The following is a 23,559-nucleotide window of genomic DNA, read 5'->3' as shown; positions in this document are numbered from 1 at the left end:
AGGGCGTAACAGCCGGGAGGAGGCCGGGATTGGAGGCCTGGACCGCAGTTCCGCCGGAAGTGACTGGGAGACTGAGACCGATCCTCTTCGGTTGTCTCCGGTGCTTCAAGGGGCGGGTACTGTAAATATCTGGAGGTCGAGGAGGTACTAATTTAAAAAATGCCCCATTTATTAATTTATTTCTATCCGCAAAGAAAGGCCCACAGGAAATTGGTGGGCCGTTTAACTCAGAGCCCGGGTTTTTGCGTTGAGGAATGAAAAGGTTAACGTACTTTGACGTTAAACTTCCGGCGGGCGCGGCGGAGGGGAACGCCTCCATCTCTATATAAGGGATTTTCCGGCTTTTTGCGGCCTTTTCCTTTTTAGCGCTCGGCGCCCGGTTGCCTGCGCTCCTCTTTCGTCTGTTGCCGCCGGGTTCCCGGGTCAGCCGACATCATGGGTTTTGGAGACCTGAAAAGTCCCGCCGGTCTCCAGGTGCTCAACGACTACCTGGCGGACAAGAGCTACATCGAGGGGTAAGTGGACGGGCTGGGGCCGGGTGCAGCCGAGACCACGTGGCGCTCTCCACTGCGGCTGGGGGAAAGGCAGCCCGGCCTCCGCCCCCTTAGGGTAGGGGCCTCAAAGGGAAGAAGGGTAAAAAATGTGCCTTTTAAAGCGATTTACCTGATTTCAGGTTTTTCTGCGTTTTAGGGCAGTAAGTAAATCTATAGGTCTACTTTAGAGATTGCAATCTTCGAGGTCTGTCAAGTGTCAGGCATTCTTCAGGATAGAACAGAACAGAGCAGATGGTTCTTTACCTTCAGGAGCTTAGGTAACTTAGGATCTTGTGCAGCTTAGGTAACCCGGTAATAAATGGACGAGTTTCCATTAATAAATTTGAGAGACGAAGCGTTTGTCTTTAATGGTGTTTGTGGCAGAATTTTTCAAGTCTCATGTACTTTGTGTCTTTCGCAGGTATGTACCATCACAAGCAGACATGGCAGTATTTGAAGCAATCTCGGGCCCACCACCTGCCGATTTGTATCATGCTCTACGTTGGTATAACCACATCAAGTCTTATGAAAAGGAAAAAGCCAGGTAAGATTATCTTTGTTTATCTGAAGAGTAGAGTACTTCCTATGCTCTTTCTTAAGATTTTACTTATTTACAGGGAGAGAAGGAGAAAGAGGGAGAGAAACATCCCCAGCCGGGGACCTGGCCCTCAACCAGGCCTGTGCCTTGACTGGGAATCAGACCAGCAACCTTATGGTTCGCTGCAGGATGCCCAGCCAACTGAGCCATGCCAGTCAGGCAGGGCGCTTTCTGAACTTTAACTTAAGATTTTCCTTTGATAGAATTGCACTTGGGCTACTTTAGTTTTGTTGGAATTATAAACTTAAGGGTTTTTGGTGTGTGTGTGTGTGTGAGAGAGAGAGAGAGAGAGAGAGATTTTAAAAAGGCAAGGGACTGAAGTCCTCCATTTTTTGCAAACCAGTAGAACGTGGACAAGAGCAATTCAGCTTTTCCCCACACTGCCCTGCCAGTGTGCCTGACTCCGAGCTGGGAGGCCCACCTCTGGGGTGAGAGGGTGGCTCATTCGTTCAGTCCTTGGCCATTCTTCTGAAACTGCCAACAAGGGTGGAATCACCAGGAAGTGGATTCCAGGTCACTAAGAATGGAATTGAGCATATTTAGTGAACTCTCAGGACAGAAATATTCATTCTGAAAGAGTAAATCATAGTGAGTATTGAATGTAATGTTTCACGTGCTACTTATGTTGTTTGGGTGAGAAATTAAACTATATAAACAATTACCTGGGAATGTTAAATGGGTTCTGTTGGTAGTGATGAAAATAGCACATGTGTGTTTTGAAGAATAACGTTTCAGTCTAATAGTTTAGTGTTTTGGGTTTTTTTTTTTTTTTTTTTTTTAAGCCTGCCTGGAGTGAAGAAAGCTTTGGGCAAGTATGGCCCTGCTAATGTGGAAGACACCACAGGAAGTGGAGCTACAGATGGTAAAGATGATGATGACATCGATCTCTTTGGATCTGATGATGAGGAGGTACGGAATAAATTGGTATAAGTATATCATTGTACTTAAGCACAGACTCTGTAGCCTAACTGCCTGGATTTGAATCCTGGCTTCATTTTATTACCTGCCTTTTAAAAATTCTCACTGATTACATGATGAATGAAATCAAATCACCATCTTTCGGCTGAGTTCGTGATGGATTTGCTTTTTTCTGATAAATGGTCTTTGCTATGATGACCCTACTATCTTAAACTGAGGAATAACCAGCTTTGTGAAATGAATTAAATTTTCTCTTTACAGGAAAGTGAAGAAGCAAAAAGGCTCAGAGAAGAACGCCTTGCACAGTATGAGTCAAAGAAAGCCAAAAGTAGGTCATTTTATAATTGTGTTTATCTTCCTTTTATAGTAGTGTAAGTAATCTTTTTCAAAGATTAATCTGTCATTTCTTCCACTTTTACCAACTAGGTCAGTAAACCTATAGAATTGGTTCTTCAGATTTCCACAGCTACTGGTCTGCAGCTGTTCTGATGGTGGCAGTTGTGGTATTCCTCTGTGGGAAAGGAATTGTCACACAGTTAAACACCTCTTTCTTAGCAAAGCAGAAAGTGGGCATGTGTGTGACAGACACAGGATATGTTCTGTAGTTTTGTGTGGCTAAGGAGAGGTGATCCCTTTTGTAACAATTGATTGTCATGTGTCTTGGATTAAATTAGGTTAAAAAATATGATAGAATATTGGAGTAATGCTGTTTCTTTTTTTCTTTTTCTTTTTTAGTTTTGTTTTTTTTTTAATTCTGTTTCTTATACTGTTTTCTAGAACCTGCACTTGTTGCCAAGTCTTCCATCTTGCTAGATGTGAAACCTTGGGATGATGAGACGGACATGGCAAAATTAGAGGAGTGTGTCAGGAGCATTCAAGCAGACGGCTTGGTCTGGGGCTCTTGTGAGTTTAGTTGTTGCTCTTTGTTTTGTTTTTGAAATTGACATTGGGAATTTGCGTGGTTTCAACATTTGCCACTGAACAGTACTTCTAAGATTTTTCTTAATGTTCTTTTCAGCTAAACTGGTTCCAGTGGGGTATGGAATTAAAAAGCTTCAAATACAGTGTGTAGTGGAAGACGATAAAGTTGGAACAGACATGCTGGAGGAGCGGATCACTGCTTTTGAGGACTATGTGCAGTCCATGGACGTGGCTGCTTTCAACAAGATCTGAAGTCCATCCCGGATGGTTGTCCTTAAATAAAAGCTTGAGAAATAATGCTTGTCTCTTGACTTTAATAAGAGGGTGGTATGGTTGTCCCTTGAACAAGATAAGAGGATGGGGTGCCAACCCCCAACATGGTCAAAAGTTCATGGTTATCTTTGTTCTGCCAAAACTTAAGTGCCTAGTTTTCCATAGGAGATCAGTTCCAGGACTCCTGGTGGGTACCAAGTCCCTTGCATAAAATGGCAAAAACAATCCACGTATTCAGCCTTCTGCATCATCCACAGATGCAAGACCCAGGGATACAGGACTGACTGTAGTTTCGAATTTGTGTATAAGTGGACCCACATAGTTCGAGCCTGTGTTCAAGGGTTAACTGTATATTCCTTCCATTTTGAGTAATCTAGTGACTGGTTTGTAATATAAATTTGGGTTAGCATTTTTTTTTAAGGCTTTAGGGAGAGGTTAAGGGAGAAAGCAAAATGTCAATCAAACCCTGACTTCAGGATAAGACCTGCAAACCAAGCGTGCTTTGATGGGAGAAGCAAACCAGTGGCCTTTCAGTTTGCAGGATGATTGCCCAACCAAATGAGCCACACCAGTCAGGGCTGGGTCAGTATTGTTAAGACTATGAGCACAAAAAAAGGGAAACAACCTATTACAAAAGCTCTATAGGTAGGTATTACAGATTTTATGAACTGATTTAAATGAGCTCAATCTCAGTATAATTTCTGTACTTAACTAGCGATGTGCTCAGCAGTGCATGATACCATATTTATGACAATATTTTAAGTTTTCCTATTTCTCACTTTTAAGAGAAATTGGTGAACTAAAAACTGCATTTATGGGAATTTTGGGTTAAGAGGTTAGCCCTGTGGTTTGATGGTTAAGACCTTGGGCTTTGCAAGGAGTTATCTGAACTAATTTTCTTCAGTGGGAATGTTAGGGTTACTTTAAACGAAGAGTCATGTCAAGTGAGTCTGTAAAGCGCTTACTTGGGCAACACTGGGCACCTGGTGAAGAATGTCTATTACAGTCTGGGGAGTAGTCAAACTTTTGGAGTTAAAGGGATTTTAATGCTGAGACAGGCCAGACCTAAACAGCTGATGAAGTAACCTAGCATCTTCAAGTTGGTTGTTAACTTGTGACTGAGAAGCCACAATTTCAAATGTGGAGATGTGCATTGTTACTCAAGGACACCTAACACAACACGGTAACAAGTACGGGAAGGGCTCCCAGAATTTCTCATGAATGAACAACCATTTGCCCAGATGCAATCATGCCTGACCATATACCTACAAAGGAGAGTGGGACTTGTTGGGTGTATGTTTTGAGTAGCATTGTGTTGTGGGAGGAAGATTATACAGATAATTGATTCCCAGGCTATGGCTTTTTTCTAAAGCCTGGCTTGGGTGTGAGGGTGAGTGGGGGCTACGTGGGGCCTTTTTCTCATTTGGAAATCTGATGGGACCCATTGGTGCACAAGGACTTGTGCACTGACCAAGGGAGGTCGTACCACAGGTGAGTGTGCCGAGATGAAGACGGCATGTTACGGGACGGTTGAATCCTGGGAGCAGTTTCATCTTCGTTAATTTGAGATATATATGGCATTTAATTTTTTTCACGGTAGTTTTTATAAAAGTACAGCTTGGAAATTGCTGACCTCCAAAGGTCTCTGTAGACCAAAGAGATTAAGTGATTTGAGGTCAGAAGTTTCCTAGCTGAAGCAGCCTGTGCTGTTTTTATTTTCCCCTCTCAAATCTGATTTTCTTTATATGTGACTACCTTGAGTGTGGGAAATAGTTGAAATTGTAAAGAAAATTTGTTTAATTGGATGTATATGTACTAAAGATTGAAATCTTCACTAAGCAATTTAGTCCAACAAGCCCAATCTAAAATCAAAAGAAAATTTCAGGTTGTCAGTATCATGAGAGCCAGCAGAGGGCAGCACCTCATTTTCTAGTGATTCAGATCCTGTGGATTCTGGAAATGCTGCTATGGAGAGATGAACTAATGAATAGTAGCGAAAATAATTTAGGCATTGACATATTAAAGGGATTGGTACCAAGTAGCTTGGCCAAAACATTAGGTTTCAACAAATATTAATGATAAAAAAATTAATGATTAAAAACTTGTTTAAAAGGCGTTTAAAAATTCAGCACGGTGAGTTCAAGCCACAGCTGTCTTATAAATCTTGAAAAAAGCCCTGGCTGGTGAGGCTCAGCGGATTGAGTGCCAGCCTGCGAACCGAAAAGTCACTGGTGTGATTCCCTGTCAGGGCGCCTCTCTGGTTTCAGGCCAGGTCCCTGTTTGGGGGTGTGTGAGAGGCCACTGATTGCTGAGCTGTTTCTCTCACACATTGGTGTTTCTCTCCCTCTTTCTTCCTCCCTCCTCCACTCTGAAAATAAGTAAATGAAATCTTTTAAAAAAGACATAACTGATGACACGTGTGACCAAAGCTTGACTTCACAGCCTTGAATAAAAAATATATTTAACAGTATCTTTTAATTTTACATTTTTAAAAGTAGATAATACATTGACATGGTTCAAAATTCAAGGGGTTATACAATGAAATCTTTGTTCACTTCCAATAAAAGCAACTGATATACCACCAGGTTCTTGGGCTTTTCCAGGGCTGGTCTGAGTATATGCACACAGACCAACCGCAGCATGCAACACAGACAGTTCTGCGCTTGGCATTTTGTCCGTAGAAACAGACAAATATCTTGGAGATCATCTATATCTTGAATATTCCATATCAGTACAGAAAAAGCTTTCTCATTTTTTAAGTTACATAATCCATTGTTTCATATCTTATGTAACCAGTCTATTTATTGGATTTTTAGATTGCTTTCAATTTTTTGCTATTTATGAGCAGTGCTGACATTTACATGTGAGCCAGGATACTGAATGAACTGTTTTTGAACCCATAGGCTCGGGGGCATAGGTATATGTAAAGAGAAAGATTTTTTTTTTTCGGTTTCTGCCTTTGGAGTGGAAGACAGGAAAAATAAGTGGCCACCTCTATTTGCATGCCCCATACGTGATTACAACAACTGAAACCTTGTTTGTTTTTCAGGTTCAGCCTCCCCGGCACAGGGTTGGGTATGGTGTGGGAGGGAATTAAAAAATGATTCATTCAGCATCACTCCTAGCTGCTATAAAAAAATACAAAGAAAATTACTAGGGAGGTGGTTCAAACACATACAAAATTGTTGAAAAAGTATAAAAGTCATTTTGCGATTAAGCAGGTAATCCAAAAGTTCACAAGAAAGCTAGAATTGAAGAAAAGTTTTTTAGAGAAATCAGAGCTTAAACTAGATAGACCTTGACCAGTTTGTTAAAAGGAGAGAGAGAGAGAGAATGCCCCAGGAGGGTATGAAAGGCAGAGTGATAAACCCAGGAACGTTCCGGAGGCCATTCAACCAGTTCGGCTGCATTTCGCAGTGTGTTGGATTAGACAGGATGGGGCCAGGTTGTGAGGCATTTGAATAATAGGCTGGCGCATTCATGGGGAAATTTGGAGATGGGGTGGATGGAAGCAGGTAAATAAGACTGTTATAATCCCAACAAATGGAAATGACTAAACGATGGCATATATACTCAATGAAATCTTTTGTAAGCTTAATAGAATTACTTCAAAAATGGAGACGATAGCAACATTGAAAAATGCTTGATTTTATATTGTTATTATCAAAAGATAAGCTTATAGACAAAGACGCAAATACAAAAAGAGTTGCATTCGTGTTTTGAGACGTGCGTAATTTTTTCCAAATACCATTCGGCAATGGCAATTATTTTCCTTAGAATAAAAAACTAAAATATATAGATAAATGGCTCCTATATGTCGTCTAATTTGAACTTTATTATAGGCCTAGGAGATTAGGCAGACACTGTTATCACCGTTGACAGGTTAGACTGAGCTCTGGAAGATGATGTGCCTGGGTATTCATCCAGTGAGAGGAGGAAGAACTCAAATCCAGGCCTTCAGAGTCCAATAATGTGTCGGTAATAGAGTGGGAAAAGTTCTTCTTCCCTGCTTTTATACAATTTAATCCTATTTCAGCAGCGCTTCATATCTTCACTTAGGGAGCGTGAGAAGATATCACATAAGGGTAAACCTAAATTGGAAACTGAGACTGATAAACAGACATTCTCTCATTACATGCCCCGTTTGATAATAGGTGCATTCAGGAAATGTCCCAAATAAGAGCCTGTCATTTGGAACTTCACTGGCCTGTACAACCTTCAGGAAAGTGAAAATCAAAAGAGAATGTCCACAGACTTCTAAACATTCATCCCCAAAAGACCTACTTCCCATATATAAACATAGGAAAGAACTGTGGATTACTCTTCAAGCTTGACACCAGCTCTGAATCTCCCATTTCCACTTTGTTCCTGTAAAATGGGACTACTCACCCTTTTCTGAACACAGCCCATGTTTTCCAGTCTCTACCTTTGTTCTTGCTGTGCCATCTACCTAAAATAACCTCTTTCTGCACCTGCACTTTGTCACATGGTAGTAATTTTTCAAAATGCACTTCAAACACCTCTTGCAAGAAGTCTTTTTAAATTCTGCTCCTTCCTGCGCCTTGCAGCCTCCCAGCACATATATTCTTTTATAGCACTTATGAACTGTCTTGTTTTAAAGTTGTCTGTGTGCCTCCTATGAGACTTTTATGTTCATGCAAGAGGAGGAGGGGATCTAACATTTACTAAACAGTTACTATGTCAGAATATAGTAGGAGTTTCATTGAGTAAGTTTAATACCAGCTAATTTCTTATCAGGTAGCTATCTATAGAGCTAAGTACCACTCTAAGTGCTTTCAGGAATGCCCTACAAATACCTGCAGCAACTCATTTAATTTTCACAATAACCCCGTGTGGCAGATACCATTGCTATTCCCATTTTGCAGATGGGGAAAATTGAGGTCTAGAAATCTGAATTTAGCCAAGGTCACAGAGCTAGGATGTGTTGTAGTCGTAATTCAAATCCAGATATTCTGCCTCCAGAGGCCTTGGGACTTGTACCCTATTCCTAAGAGCTTCCTTCCATTGAGGAAAAGGCAGGTCTCCCTGGGTCTACACCCCAGTCCCTGAGCTTCCTGGGATTCTTTCCTCTCCTGCCAACTAGGCACCAAGCTCCTTTGCTTCTTCCCAAAATTGCTGTACCGCTCGTCCAGCCTCCAGCCTCTGTCTTTCTTGTCCTTCATCCTGCTCTTCGTTGTTATCCCTCGAGAGAGCCTCACTAACCAGATTCCATCTGGCAGGGGAGGAGGCCCCAGGCCTGGATCTAAGTGTGGGTCCTCTGTTACTCCTTGGTTCTTCCCTCAAACTGTGAATGAAAGCAAGTCCTGTGCCTGCTGCAAAGTGCCTTTACTGGTTGCTGCTTTCCCCTAGTGAATTCCTGTCAACATGCCTGCTACCAGCTATTTTAAAAACTCCTGAAACTGGGGTTATTAGCTTGGGGTCTAAGGCCTCCCTGGTATTTTACTTAAAGGCATTTTTCTGTAGAAAGGATACATGACTTTCATCAGATTCTTGCAGGGATTCAAAGCTCCTCTAAGACCTTCGTAGACCTTCTCAAAGCACTTTTCTTTTGGGAAGCCCCATGCCTCATATCAAGCATTGAAACATACTGAAATCCCATGTTAAATATATGGTTTTATATAATTACTAAACACTTCATTTGACCAACCACCATAAAGGTATATGTTATTGCATGCAATTAAGTATTCCTTTTGACTTTACAAGTTCTCTTTTTGTATTCTAGAGCCAATAATTATTTTTTAAGATCTCGAATATTTCCTTAGGCCCTTGGAAAGCTCACGGGCCCTAGATTAACCGAGCGCCCAGTTAACTGAGTGCGTAGAGCAGCCTTGCAAGGATCCCTAACCCACAGAGGTCAGGAAGCACCGCCCTGAAATGCGACTTCCAGAAAACCCCCTGCTCCGATCATTTTCCCCTGCCCTCGCTGCTCCTCAGCCTTCCTCTCTCCCCCGCAGCCTTGAGAGTCTCCATTTGCTCAAAAAGGACGAGACTATGACACTCTCCCTCTTTTTGTTTCTTCTTGGATCCTCCAGCTTTTCTGGTTCTGGGAACCCAGGACCTGTTCCTCCAGGGACAAGGGGGACCCAGAGTGGAATATCTCAAACCACGGGCAGAGGAAAAAGGTAAATGCTGGACAGAGGGCCAGAAGCTCACAAAGAGTTTTTCTCTCCCTTCCTCCCCTTAATCTACACTGGATATGACAGAAACCATGAGGTCTAGGAATAGCAGAAGTTTAGGTAGACTGAGCTATGCCACACATTTTTTTGGAATAATTTTCAAAGCCAGACCTGATTGTTGCATGGGGCTCATAGTAAAGAACATAGACAATAAATGACCTGATAGTAGATGAAATTAATAAGAGATGAAATTAAAAAAGATACTGATTCAAGAAATAACAATGGTCCCCTCACAACATCCAAATTAAAATTGAGAAATTGTAGAAAATTAAATATATTTTTTATTTATTTTTATTTCCTTAATATTTTATTTATTTATTTTTAGAGAGAGGGAAAGGGAGGGAGGAGAGAAACATCAGATCAATCAGTTGCCCCTTGCACGCCCCCAACTGGGCACCTGGTCTGCAACCCAGGCATGTGCCCTGACTGGTTTTCAAACTGGTGACCTTTCAGTGCAAAGGCCAGTGCTCAATCCACTGAGCCATACCAACCAAGGCTAAACATATATTTTAAATCGCACTGAGCAGCAGAGATTATCTTCACGAAGACGAGGGTGCCAGCAGAGACAAAAGGTAGGACCGGGACTGCAGGGAAGCCCCAAGGCAGGACAGAGGCTTCCTGTGCTCCCTCCCCTCCCCGCGGGATGCCATCTCTCAGCACTCAGAACAAGGCGCACTTTTCCTGGCTGTCTTTGGCTCTTAGGACAGCCTGCTTCATTTCGTGATGGTTTTTATGCAAATGTCATCTCACTTTCTAAACTATGAGTACCTTATGGTTCTTGGCATCCCTCACAATACCTGTCTAGCTTGGCATAACTCTTAGATATTCACTTATTTGCTAAATGGAATAATGCATATAGGTCAAAATATTCTTACAGTCTAATATGTGACAGATGTGCACCTGACTTAAAGGTGTGCTTTATTGGTCTTTTTTTTTTAAAAGATTTTATTTATTTATTTTTAGAGAGAGAGGAAGGGAGGGAGAGAAACACTGGTGTGTGAGATACATCAATCATCAGTCAGATGCCTTCACACGCCCACAAACGGGGGCCTGGCCGGTAACCCAGGCATGTGCCCTGACCAGGAACTGAACCAGCGACCTTCTGGTTCACAGTCAGCACTCCATCCACTGAGCCACACCAGCCAGGGTTGCTTTATTGGTTTTATACTGGTGTCTATATAAAGACTGTTATGGAAATAAAAGGCTTATGATGGCTTTGACCAATAGGGTACTATGGGAGTGATACAATGTCTGTGTTGAGCATAGCTTTAACAGTACTAGAAATGTCCGCCTTGGTCTCTTGGAGCCCTAAATTGTTTTATATGAAGTCTGGCTATCCAGAAGTGCCATGATAGAACAGCTGTGTGAAGAAAGAAGAGAGGAGAGTGGGGGGAGGAGAGGAGAGAAGACGGAAGGGCAGAGAGCTGCTCAGCCAACCCCAGCTGCCGGGAACCTCAGCCATTTGGGTCCCCGCAGTCCAGCTGAGGTTCCAGGCATTCATTGTAAAGCACAGAGGAGCCTCCCTTCTGTGCTTGCGCGAATTCCTGACTCTGAGCTGTGAGATAGCACAGTAATAAATCTTTGTTTCTAAGCAACTAGATTTTGGGGCAGTTTACGAAGCATTAATAACGATCAACTGGAAAAATGCTTTAAACTAATTACTGTAATCAACTATTAGTTTAATTCATAAATGTATATACAAAGGTTACATGAAATTAAGAAGTGCACGTTACATTTTAAGAACTTTTCTAACAGGTTACTTGTACAAAATTAAAAGGCTTAAGGAAATTTATTTTACTATTTTTGAAATGAGTTAATCACATATTTAGTATTAAGATTTAGGACTTAGAGACACTTGTTAAGATTTATAAAATAATAACTGAAATTACCTCAACACCCATGATTAATGCACTATAGTATAATCAGCAACAATGACACACAAGTTAAGTAACAGGGAAAAAATGAAAATCTTTCCTCAATGTTATATCCACATAAGAATGTGATGCCAACGAGCTAACCAAAAACAACAACGAAAAGCTACTGCCCGCTCTGTATCTTGGGACCAAGTCATCTGAAGGCATCTGTCAGGGGACCCACACAAAAGCCTGATCCCGACGTGTGGAAGAGTAGTATTTCACTGGGCTGTTTCCAGGAGGCCCGAGTTCTTGGTTTCAGAGTTCCTAAGCTGTTCGCCCGCCGTGCCAGAACAGCTGACTTCCCACAGCGTGTACTTCAGTATCTCAGCAACCGAGGCTCGAAAGCGTGCTTGGAACTTCTTACTAATTAGGACATAAAGGATGGGATTCAAGCAACTATTGAGGAATGCCAGGGCCGTGGAGAGGGGGATTCCAGCCCGTAGCACCTGGTGGAAATAGCTACTGTGGTGAATCGTGAGCTCCCCAATGCTGAACAGGTGGTAAGGAGTCCAGCAAATAAAAAAGGCCAAGACCACAGCTACGATGGTCCAGAAATACTTATTAGAGACCAGGTTGTTTCGCTTCTTCACCTTGAAGATGAGACACAAGTAGCAAATGCTCATTGTTAGTAAAGGCGAGAGGTACCCAAAGATAAATTTCACCCAGGTCAGAACGTGGTGCCTCATCAAAGCGATGTTAGGATCATGCTTGTGGAAATTATTATAGCAAATAGTGTGGTTATTCAGCTCCTCAGTGTCCCGGAAGTATAGGGAAGGACCACCCATTATAGCGGCCAAAAGCCAAACGAGTACAATGACAACCTGGGAGTTCCTCAGGGTTCGGTGCCGATGAGCTACGACAGGATGGATCAAGTGCACATAGCGGTCCAGGCTAATCACCATCAGGAAATAAACGCTGGCAAACATGTTCAGCTGGGCAATGAAGGAATTGGCCTTGCACAACCAGAGGCCAAAAGGCCATTGGAAATTCATGGCCACATAGGAAATATATAGGGGCAAGAAGAGAAGAAAAATGAAATCCGCAATGGCTAGATTGAGAAACCAGAGAGTGGTGACTGTCTTCTTCCACTTGAAACCCGTGAACCAAATGACCATGGCATTCCCTGGAATGCCCAGGACAAACGCTAAACAATATAACACCAGGGAGACCCAGTGAACCACTCCTAGGGGTATTTTCTCTTCCACATCAGACTCTGGGGAGTAATATTCCGTGGGATAGGAGTAGTTCTCAAATTCTTCAAATAATGCTGCTTCTAGATCTTCCATGACCTTGAGAAGGTGGAGAATGAAGAAACCTATAGGAGCAAGTTTAAAAAGAAAACCATTTTTAAAAGAACAAGAAATGTTCAGTGAATAGGCACATAAGGATAAAAAGATTTCATTTCATGAACTGGAAATAGTAGATTTCTGAGTAGTACTTGTGATTATATTCTTGATGTGCAAATCTTGGTGAGCTTCAGTGTCATACTGATAATTCTCAAAGCAAATTTTCAAGGCAGAGGAAACAGCCAGTGCATTTAAGAACACCCTTTTAAACTATGGAGACTGAATATGGGAGATTTTGCAATGGACTATGCTGGGCTGGTAGGACGGGGGCTTTATGAGAAAACGAGGGGCAGCATAGGTCTAGTTGTGATAATGCTAGACCTGTGCTGTTTGGGCAGAGTTGATGCCCTCTGCCCTTTATTTCACCATTTAAGTGTCTCTAGGAGCAGGACGCTTTAATGGGTGCAGCAGTCCAGGTCGGGAGACAATGGGATCTGGGTGAACGAAAGAGCAGTGGACTTGCATTCAGTGAACAGAACAGCAGCCAGTGTGTTCCAACCATTTGTTTCCATGTGGGAAATGAGCACTTAACATTGCCAGAGTTTTTGAAGAATTGCTGGATATTTATATTTTAATGTGAAAAGTTTCCAAGTCCTAAATTACTGCTTTAAACAAAATAGCTGTGGGCCATAGTCAACCCAGCTGCAAGTTTGTGACTCTTGGGACAGGCAAATTCTTAGAAACGTTGAGCTCTTCACCCTGGCTGGTGTGGCTCAGTGGACTGAGTCCCGGCTGTGAACTGAGAGGTGGCTGGTTTGATTCTCAGTCAGGGCACATGCCTGGGTTGTGGGCCAGGTCCCTGACTGGGCATGTGCAAGAGACAGCCACATATCAATGTTTCTCTCCCTCTCTTTCTCCCTCCCTCCCCCTCTTTCTAAAAATAAATAAATAAAATATATTTTTTAAAACACACCAGAAAAAAAAGAAAAACAAACATTGAGCTTGTCAATACTAAAGGGGAAACTATACATTAAAACAGAAATAGATACTCTGAGTTGGCTCCTGTGAGCGACGCGCCCCTTGGTCCCAGAGAGGCAGACCCTCAGGTTTAATACTCAACAGCCTCTCCAGAGACCTTCGCTTCCTTCTCTGCCCAACTGATGTAGGAGATGGACTGTAGAGATTAGGACAATGCTTTTTTCTCTAGAAAAAATAGTTCCTAACTAACTCTGCTGGGTTTCTATTAAGAGTTATCAAGGAGGACCTTTGTAAGAAAAACAAAATAATAAATCAGCACCTAGGACCAGAGCTATTATTATTTTTTAATTATTATTTTGTAAATACTTTTATTAAAGCTGGGGACAGTGAAATAAGGAAGGGCTCAGGGTAAAAGAAACAGCAGGAGAGACCCCAGGCAGGGCTGCGTTGGCTTGCTGGGAAGTCAGAGAGAAGGGGGCCTTGGAGACGGGTCCAGGGGGTTAGCCTGGGATGAGCTGCCGATGCCTATCATCCCCTGGTTGTAAGTGCTGTGGGGTCCCTTGGAGTTTAGAAGATGAGCATCTGTGGGGGGAAGAAGAGGTGGAAGGGAAAGGCATGGGCATGCTCCTGGGAGTGAGAGTGCACCCAGAGCTATTCTTTGAAGCAGGACAATGTCCCTGGTCCATTAGAGGGAAGGGTGAATAAATTCCCTGATAAATGTCGCTCATCCTGTTTCCTGCCACCTCTGGTTCAAAGACCCGTATATCCCTGCCTCATCATTGATCTAATCCCCACAGCTTAGATCTTTCCACTCTCACGAGCTGTGCTCTGCCCTAAACGTGAACTCAACCATGTTCCTAGTTCAAAGCATAACCCGGGAGTCTTCCTGGCCCCATAGACCTACCTCTACTCCATTCTCCAGTCTGAGTAACTGGGTACTGCTTTGTTCCTAGGCCTTTCCTGGGGGTTCCAGTTTGGGGTTGGTATTGTTAGTTCTTGCTAGTCCTTGGGAGAATGCTGACCTCTATCACCACATTTCCATGACCTTTCTCATTTGCTCTCTTTCAGGCTCCACGCCTCCGTGCTCCCAGTTGGTTAGACTCTTCACCTACCAACCCAGGAGACAACACCCTGACAGCAACTCCCATCTCTTATACCACAACATCTCCTCCAGTGATTCTCAACGCAGGTCAGTTTTGCCTCCTTGGATATTTGGCAACATGTGGAGGCACTGTTGGTTATGACGACAGGGGCTGAGGGAAGGGGCAGATGGATGCCACTGGTATCTGGGCCAGGGATACTGCTAAACATCCTAAAATACACAACCCCCCACAGGAAAAAAATGGTCTTATCCCGCAGATCAAGGAGGCCGAAGTTAAGAAACTCTGACCTACACGTACTGAGCCGAGTCTGAACCCCTTCCCTCTGTCTCTTGCTGGTGAATCTGCCCTTTTCCTGTGAGCACTCTCACCTCAGGGTCCTGGCTCAGCTTGGTCTGTCCACCCCACCACACCCCAACTGTACTTTATAACCCTTGCAAACTAGTGATTGGTGTGTTTAATTTGATCGAAACATGTTTTAAAATATTTGATGTAGATGCTAATATTTAAATATTGGGAAATTTCACACAAAAAAAGATTCGACTGTTTAGCTCCTCTGGATAATTTATATTATCTGTTAGGAATGGGCCTGCATTTCCTAGAACAGCATTGCATTCCTCCTCAGACGAGGTATGCACTCTCTGACTTGCCCCGGTCACCACCACCTCCAAAGAACACATTTATGATACGTTCTAAGATGCTGCCAGCACTTGAATTTGCAATCTTTGCTAATACCGTGTAAGAAAGAAACCTGTTGAAAAAATTAAAACTGCATGAGAGTGCAAACGAAGTGTGTGAAAGTGCAATCTCGAAATAAGGTCTGCAACCTCAAAGCAAAAACGTGGTCTATGAAGAAACCTTACAACCTTGTGCATTGCTGCCAATGGAAATTTAAGGGCGTAAACTTTAAGCGATGTGTTTTTAAACTTTTAAAAACGGAAATTCTGCTGTCTCATCAATCATAGTGTGTTATACTTATCTGTTCATTCTTGGTGAGAGAAGAGAGGGCAAAAAGATGTACAGAAAGGAAGCACAGGCAAATTCGTCCTCGATGTAACCACGTGGCCATACACACGTGTTTTGGAGAAGTGGTGGGGGAGGGAGTGGGGGATCGTGAACACAGCCTCAGGTGAAAGCGGAGGGATTTCTGGGCAATGGAAAGGAGCCCTGTTGGGCAGTAAGTAGAAATGGAGGTGGAGAGCAGGCAAAACTAAGTCTTTAAGTCCAGGTCTGAAGGAAACATTGCTGTTTATGAAACGGGCTGAGTCAAATGGTGTTGGCTGGCAGTGACTTTCCATTGGGACCTCATCTCGTTTTGTCAACTTAGAAGTCCTTGGAGGGGCAAGGTGGCAATGTCAGAATAACGCTGTAGACTTGACGGAAAAAAGAGCTACTGTATTTGTCTTAAACCATGTGTGCTGCTGAAAAGCAAATAAATATTCTGACTGACATACAGGCTAATGAAGATCTACATGATCATAAAATCTTTGGAGTAGCCACTTAAGCATGTGGCAGGCTGCACCGCGGACAAGAATGTGTGCGGATCCACCCAAGTCTCTCAGGAATGTGTGAGAAACGCTCGGTGCGGAGCAAAGGTCAGAGAGCCATCCCTGAAGTCTGCGGCTTGGCCTCCAAAGAATGTGAAGAGGCTTATTTCCTGCAGGGATTCAGCTGTCCTGGGGACCCACGTTATCACTTTCTGGGTAACACTGACCCAAATACTTAAGCGGCGAATGTCTACTTCTGGAGCCCAGAACTGTTTATTGAGTTAAACAAATTGGTTTCTGGTCTATTCAGATTTAATAGATGGTGAAGCTGAAATTCTTTTCTGAGTAAATAGATTTCAGAGCAAGAGTTCTGGCAGAAAGTATAGTGATAAATAGCCTAAGAAATCCAGATGACTTGGGGAAAGGACATCTGGTAGTAATGTGTATCATTAAGCTTTTCAATGTGCCTTTAAACGAGGCTTGGCTGTAAAGGGAAACATTCTGTTTATCTACCTTGACAAACACAAAGATGCCTTCTGGCAGAACATTTGGTGAATGCAGAGAGGTTTAATTTAGTTCCATAATGTTGAGTCAGATAGGTTTTCATGGACCACTGCTAAAACGTATACCTAATAGGATCTTAAGGAAATGTAGGCTCTAATCTGCTTTAAACCAAGAGAAGGATTCAGTGACCTTGGTCTAGGTGGATTGCCGTGTGGAGTTCCTCAGACACCCTGGTACAAATGAACTCAAGGGCTAAATAAACGTGTCTTCTGTGACAACCATAGGGGCCCTTGAGGGAACATGTATTTTGCTTCTGATTGATGGCAGGGATGAGTTGAATGAATCAATGGACATGAAAGAGAACCTCTGGGGAAAAAAATCACAGATCCATGACCCAGCAAACATATATGGTAAGCAAACTTAATTTTTCAAGGGCTGGCTTCTCAGGGAAGAGAGATGTATTTGAAATGCATATGCAGGTAACGGGTATTTGGAGGCATTGTTCAGTCTTTTCCCCTAACGATCAAATATAGACTGTACCCCGCACCCACACTGTACTCAAGATGTTTGGCACCAGTAGAATATTTCGCTGCCCTTTGGACAAACAGTCTCTGCTTGGAAGGTGTTGAGGCACAGCAGTGTTTTATAAAGATGCCCTGTTTATTGACCCAACGCAAGCGGTGGAGGTTTAAATGGAAACTGGAGGTTGGGTGTGATACTGACAGCTACTGCTGGTTGCTAAGAGCCAGAACAGTGACTGCAGATAACACCTTCTCACCCAACCCTGGGCGGAGCCTACCCTTTCATAGAGAAGTAGCTTGCTTATCTATAGCTCCCATGTCATTTACTGCTTCACGCCAGACATTGAAACATTACTGACAATATTCCTTGGCATATTAGGAAGAATGGAATTTTTTTGGTTTGTCTGGAAAAGAGACAACAATGAAGGGGAGTGTTGTGGTGATGATATCCTTAATGTCATGCTTAAGCATTTGGATGTTACTCCATTGCCAGTTGGGAGCAAATAAAAAGGTTTGTAGGAGAGAGTGACATCACCGAATCTTTGTTTTTACAAATGTCATCTGGTAGCAGTTTGGGAGAATGTTGTCACAATCAAAGTCCAAGATGGAAGAGCCTTAGGCAGTGACAGTGAGAATGGAGATGAGGGAGAGATATCTGAGAGACATTCATTTAGGAAGCTAATAGAACTTTTCAGGAAGTGTAGCTAAACTGAGTATGTCATTCACAATAACTTTTTTATGGAGTTGGCATTCAAAATCAACCTCAAACAGAAAAGCTATCTAATTTTAGGGCATACAAATGTTTTATTCACTTTTAAAGGCAGTGAGGTTGGGAGAGTTTTTCCTTTATGGAAAAAAAAAAGAGGAAAGAACAATTGAATAAAATGGAAATGATACTTATTTTCACTCTGCTGGGATCAAAGTCTTTTCATAAAAACCACTTCCAGGCTGACCTGCATGTCTAACCCCCTGCTTCACTGGGGCAGTTAAAGAAGACACAGCACAGCTCTAGCCAAGTAGCTCAGCTGACAAGAGCGTCATCGTCCGATACACCAAAGTTACGGGTTCGATCCCCGGTCAGGGCACCCACAGGAGACAACCAGTGAATGCATAGATAAGTGGAACAACAGATCGATGTTCCTCTCTCTCTCTTCTTCTCTCTTTTTAAAATCAATAAATAAAACAAAGTCTTTTAAGAAGACACACCACATATTTGAGAAGTCAGTGCCTACTTACAGGCCTGTTGTTCTAATGCTCCACCCAGAGGTTAGCATCCCCACTTGGGCAGTCAGTGTGACTGCTGATCGCTGGGAGAAAGCAGAGGGGATGATGAACCTTGGGTCAGGGAGAAAGTTTTGGGCTTAATTCCTTTTCAAGACTGTAAGATAATTAACACAGATGCGATCTAAGTATCAGGCAATAAAGTGGTTTATGAGCTCTGGAATTAGACTGCTTGCCTTCAAATCCCCATCTCCCCCTCTTGCACGCGGTGGAATCTCAGAGATACCACCCACTACCTCGAAATCTTAATCGCCTCCTTACTTGTAACATGGGAATAGTAACAGTACGAAGTCATAGAGTTGCTGTGATGATCATGTAAGGAAATCCTCAAAAAGTGGTCAGCTCAGTACCTAGCACATGAAATATGCTCAATGATTGCAGCTAGAATTATAGCCAGTGTAAGACCAAAGCAGGACACTATAGAGGGACTTCTTGGTGTTACTTCATGATGAGGATAAGAAGTTTGAAGTCGAGATTTTGAAACTTGTTTTGTTTTGTGGGCTTTGTATTTCTGAAAACATTGACTCTGTGTGCAGTTCACACATTGTTGTTTGCCTGCCTTCTGGAGGCGTTTGAGTTGGAAGACCCCTGTGTTTAGCCCCCCGCTGCCATTGTTATCTGGCCACGACTAGTGAGAAAAGATAATGCTGTGAAGCATTACATTTCTCATACTTCTCTCTTTTAAAAGAGCTATTTATTCACCTCTGATTAAAGAATGTAGTCTAGGTCTTTATCTTGCTCCTCTCCAAATATTATCTAGAGTCTGGGGAAGAAGCACCACCGTTGATGATATAATGTCTCAAAGCCTTGGTTATGGCAGCAAGAAACCCCCAAATCAGTATTTCCTTGAAAAAGGATTTCTATGTCTACGAGTAATATTTTAGCAGGAACAAAGTGGCCACTGAATCTGAAACCTTGAGGGCACAGGACTTCTGTCATTTTATTTTTGTAGGGCGTGACTAGATAGCTACTGGAGATCCGAATTGTCCCAGATTATATTTTGGGTATTTTCATTCACACAAACAGTCAAAATTAAAGCTTTACTCCTTTCTAATATCTTCTGGGCAGTGTTATGTCTCTTGAAGAACTGATTTTGGAAGCAGCAGTCACAACAGGGTACCTAACAGTTTATAAAACTCATAAATAGATACCACCCAGGCTTTAAATATTGCCTCAAAGGTGGACCATGACAATGTGTGAGTCTAGAATCTTTAACCATGACCTGAAATTTCTGCAGACAGAGCCAGGCCTTAGAAAAGTCAGGAGCACACAGTGGAAGTTTGTGCTGCTACCACAATACACCTTTGTTTTGTACTTCATCATTACTTGGCACTAAGTATGTTTTGGTTTTCAATCACATATTGTCAGTGACATTTACAGAAGTCTTAGGGCAAGATATTTCCTTTCTTAAAGAAAGAGAAGGCTCTTCTCCTAAAGGAGAAGGAACAATAGTCAAGGAACTTGCAGAATATATTGAAGTTGAAGTCACTCACAAAACAATACTGCTCATCATTCAGAGAAGTAGTAAGTGAACTTGGTGAGGGGGGTAGATGGGAAACTTGTTTTGACAGCAACAGTAATGTTTTTTCAACACGACAGCAAAAAAAAAAAGTGGGGGTGGGGAGGGAAGGGCAACATTTCTAGAACTTCCTCCTATTCACACCAGATTGTGCCCGAAAATATTTTTTGCCTTTTTTTCCCTCTAGGAGGAGACAGGAGGGAGTATAGGATGAAATGGAGTAGTGGAAAATAAAATAAAGCAAGTTGAAAGGCTTGCCTATTGGTCACAAATAACCTAATAATTGGGTTCCAGAATTATTCTTGTGAGTACTTTTAATTCTTTTATGACAATGAAAACAAAGCTAGCAACCTCAGCACTCCACGTTGTCATGGTCAGTCTTATTAGGACTCGTTTGTTGAGGTCTGCAAAGCAGATTTTGAGAAGCCCACTGGAAAACTAAAGCAGCGCAAAGAAAAAACTCAGGAGGCTGCAGAGACTTGAGATGGTGTCTTTGTTATAGGAATGGCTGAAGGCATCAGGGGAAAAGGAAGTCTTCAGGGGTCTGGTGGCCTTCTTCAGATAGGTGAGGATGAGGAAAAAGTAAGGGTTTTATTCTGTGTGTTTCCAGTGTTGGAGCTAGGGCAAAAAACGTTGGCATAGTAGCCAGGAAAATCTCAGCTTATTAGAAACATGAAGTTATAGCTGCTCAAATTGGAGAATATTAAAAACCTGCAAAACAACAGACCAAACAAACAGATAGATTGTACTGGGCAGGTGCTGAAGGGGTTCAGGCACAGCCTGAACGGCTGCTGAATGAGATGCTCTAGAAGGCACTGACGTGTGCATGCAGGGGCCCTTTAAGGGCAAGAAGCTATGACAACGGATATTATTTTTGAGCCCTTATTCTCTACTGATCAGTAAACTGAAGAAGAGGGAAATTAAAGAACTCGCAAACCGTTTAGTTGGCAAATTGGCATGGCTAGACTTCTTATCCAATTTGTAAACGCCCAGGCTCTTAATCTTCAAGCACCCTGCTCCTTTCAAGTACAGGGCTCCTTTCTCAAGAGGGTTTAAAGTAGTAGAGATTCTGAGAATGACAGAATTTAGAGAATAATTTTGCTATTGCTTCCCCACCCCCCACCCAGAGCTGTACCTGTGGCTGAATGAAAAACAAAACCAAAACAAAACAAAACAAGCAAGAAAGTCAACCACTCTTCCCTGCAAATGAGGATGACTAGATAGGAGGAAGCTGAGAATCACCTAAGAAAAAGAAAGCTACTTTGGTTCTTTCTTAGACTCTTCCACACCGCTCCCCACCTCCAGGCCCAGCAGAGCCAGCTTATGAGAACATTTTTTAACTTTGTGCCCTGTCACTGCTACATATGAGCCCTGTGTCAGAGGTGCACATTTACCCAGAATCTATTCTGTCTCTGGGGCTGGCTCTGACTCTGCAGTTAAAGTCACTGCAAAACGTAGAAAAGTGAAGAACCAAACCGCCAGACCAGGAATCGAAACCAACTTCAATCTAGCTCACAGCATCTGGATGCTGAGGACACTCGGGCAAATGCATCTTCTTTGCTCTCTCCTGGAGAACTGGACTGCGTAGGAACCTGGAGGGTTGCATCTGCCCGAGAGCCTCTCCTTTCCTCCTGAAATCCACTGTGATTTCTTCTTGGCCTTCTAAGGGCGAGGGTGCTTCCCAATGGTGCATACCCGGGTCCTGGCTTGACTCATCAGGCACAAGACGTGGATGAGAGAGGAGAAAATCAAAAAGGGGAAGAAAACTTTTAACCCACTTCCTAGTGCTGATCAAAGACCTTCATCCAAACCCCACTGTGGGGCTCCCAGGGCCCCCTTTTGTCCTCTGTCTAGCAGAGCCCTCTGAGGGAACCTGGCTCATTATGGGAACAGTGTCCCCCAGAGGTGAGTGTGACCCACTGTCACATCTCGAGTTTCCCCCCATGCTCTTTGGTGTCAGCTTCTTACTAAAACAAACGAGAGCTATTTTACCCAAGTGCACACACTACTGTGCCTAGTTTGTGACCCATCTCTGAACATCTGAACACTTTCTTCTATACATTCAGAGATTCCTTTACAACTCTCCTTGCCATGGGAACATTTTCTTACTGGTTTTCCACTTGGTCAACCCAAAAGTTCAGGTTGCTTGACATAGGACCAGGATTAGAGTGAGGCCGGTGAGGTTATATCATGCACACAGAGTTGGATCCTGACTTCATTTAAAATTTGGATATTTTGTTCAGTGCGAGATTCTTTTGCATGAAGTGTGATTACTAAGGTTTTTGACACCTGTGAAAATTTTGCCTCAGTTGCCTCACCCTAGTTCTTGATCTGCCGGGACACATGACCCATTTGAGTCCATGGGCACCAGCTTGCCTGGGATGCCGACAGAGCACTGGAACTCGGGAGAGATGGTCCAAGTGTCACTTCTGCATGTCACTAGTTGCATGGTTTTGGATGTGTCACCTTCCCACCTGGGACCCCGGGGGCCTCCTCTGGAAAAGGCGAGTGACACACAGTTTTAAACAGTTACGAGAAGCTCGAGGATGGCAGGACAGTGCATTCTAGCTCTTCTACCACTCTCTGTGCCTCCAGGGAGCACCGGACCCAGCGCCCTGCGTAGAGTGGGTCTTCAAAATACATTGTCCAGTACATTTCTGTTGCACATTGGATCAAAAATATGAACCAAGACCCAAAACAAAAGGCCTACGCAAATTAAAAATATTCTGCAAATGAAAACAAAACCTCCCCAAACAAGAGTATTGTCCTTCCCTTATTCCTTCCAGAGAAAAAGAATGAAATTGAAATCATTGCTCTTTCTAATTCATTTACCGGTGAGTATGGCAAAGTCTTATTGCTTTTTCTCCCCCCCAGCATATATTCAAGTATTTCAGGTTATGAGCGAACAAGAGTTGTGTAATCATTCAGCCCTCTGGGATTTCTTTTATTTAAAGATACCAGTACCACCCGAATGAGTCACGTTTCATAAAATGTAACATCTGTGAGAAAAGGTTATAAACATGCAGCAGTGCCTAAAACAGCTGTAGAACTGCCGAAGAAACACACTCTTGCCTTCTTAACTAGTTCTTCATAGTGAAGTCTGCATAAGTAGGGAGAGAGAACATTTGTGCCTATAGCTCTAAACTCTTTTATTTCCCCCTCTTCTTTCCTTGCCTGTCAAAGAAAGGAAGGAAGAGAGGGAAGAAGGAAGGAAGGCAGGAGCAAAAGATACTTGTTCAACAGTAAAACATATGACTATATTTTCTGTATTTTAACAGCTCTTTTCTTTAGTCTGAGCTCATTGTATATATTATGCCATCTTTCCCATTTACTTATTCTCTGACCACTGGTAGAAATCCAGGAGCAGAACTGCTGCTTCTGAGACCTCTTAATCATATTAGTTTGCAGATTGTTTCTGGACACAGTAAATTTACAGTAAATAATTTTAATGTATTTAATATCTTTCTTTCCTATTTGATATTACTCAACCTTGTCTCAGAAATAGAGGTCTGTTACTTGAGGAAAAT

The 23,559-nt window shown here is 42.7% G+C and overlaps 2 protein-coding genes, 2 non-coding genes and 1 pseudogene across 9 annotated transcripts in view; 4 read left to right on the top strand and 1 right to left on the bottom strand.

Annotated features, from left to right (window-relative positions):
* Positions 1–88: 88 nt before the first annotated feature.
* On the top strand, positions 89–3,273 carry EEF1B2 (eukaryotic translation elongation factor 1 beta 2). Its single transcript, XM_036022996.1, has 6 exons — positions 89–515; positions 955–1,077; positions 1,914–2,040; positions 2,311–2,377; positions 2,827–2,952; positions 3,068–3,273. The coding sequence occupies exons 1-6, from the start codon at positions 436–438 to the stop codon at positions 3,220–3,222; spliced, it is 678 nt and encodes a 225-aa protein (XP_035878889.1). The 5' UTR covers positions 89–435; the 3' UTR covers positions 3,223–3,273.
* Positions 2,155–2,232, top strand: LOC114495837. Its single transcript, XR_003684502.1, has one exon. It is a non-coding gene; the product is annotated as a small nucleolar RNA SNORD51 (small nucleolar RNA).
* LOC114495846 lies at positions 2,508–2,640 on the top strand. Its single transcript, XR_003684511.1, has one exon. It is a non-coding gene; the product is annotated as a small nucleolar RNA SNORA41 (small nucleolar RNA).
* A 6,634-nt stretch (positions 3,274–9,907) lies between the features above and the next one.
* GPR1 (G protein-coupled receptor 1) overlaps positions 9,908–23,559 on the bottom strand; it is a 76,652-nt gene continuing 63,000 nt past the window's right edge. For 4 of the 6 annotated variants that reach the window (XM_036022985.1, XM_036022984.1, XM_036022987.1 and 1 more), the window contains one exon: positions 9,908–12,671. In XM_036022985.1, the coding sequence (XP_035878878.1) occupies positions 11,575–12,642 (1,068 nt within the window). In that variant the 5' untranslated portion in view covers positions 12,643–12,671 and the 3' untranslated portion in view covers positions 9,908–11,574. Of the gene's footprint in view, positions 12,672–18,468; positions 18,540–23,559 lie in introns of all 6 variants that reach the window. The other 2 variants (XM_036022986.1, XM_036022988.1) reach the window with 1 other exon arrangement.
* Positions 12,928–23,559, top strand: part of LOC114494777 — a 69,256-nt pseudogene continuing 58,624 nt past the window's right edge.

Source organism: Phyllostomus discolor, chromosome 4 (genome assembly GCF_004126475.2).
Source record: "Phyllostomus discolor isolate MPI-MPIP mPhyDis1 chromosome 4, mPhyDis1.pri.v3, whole genome shotgun sequence".
Lineage (NCBI taxonomy): Eukaryota > Metazoa > Chordata > Mammalia > Chiroptera > Phyllostomidae > Phyllostomus > Phyllostomus discolor.
Note: the sequence above shows the minus strand (reverse complement) of the source record. Positions and strands in the feature narration are given on the sequence as shown.

Coding starts and splice junctions, on each gene's coding strand:
- EEF1B2 (XM_036022996.1), top strand. CDS start 436: ATGGGTTTTGGAGACCTGAAAAGTCCCGCCGGTCTCCAGGTGCTCAAC. Junction 1,078..1,913: donor TATGAAAAGGAAAAAGCCAG/GTAAGATTATCT, acceptor TTTTTTTTTAAG/CCTGCCTGGAGTGAAGAAAG. Junction 2,953..3,067: donor CGGCTTGGTCTGGGGCTCTT/GTGAGTTTAGTT, acceptor TGTTCTTTTCAG/CTAAACTGGTTCCAGTGGGG.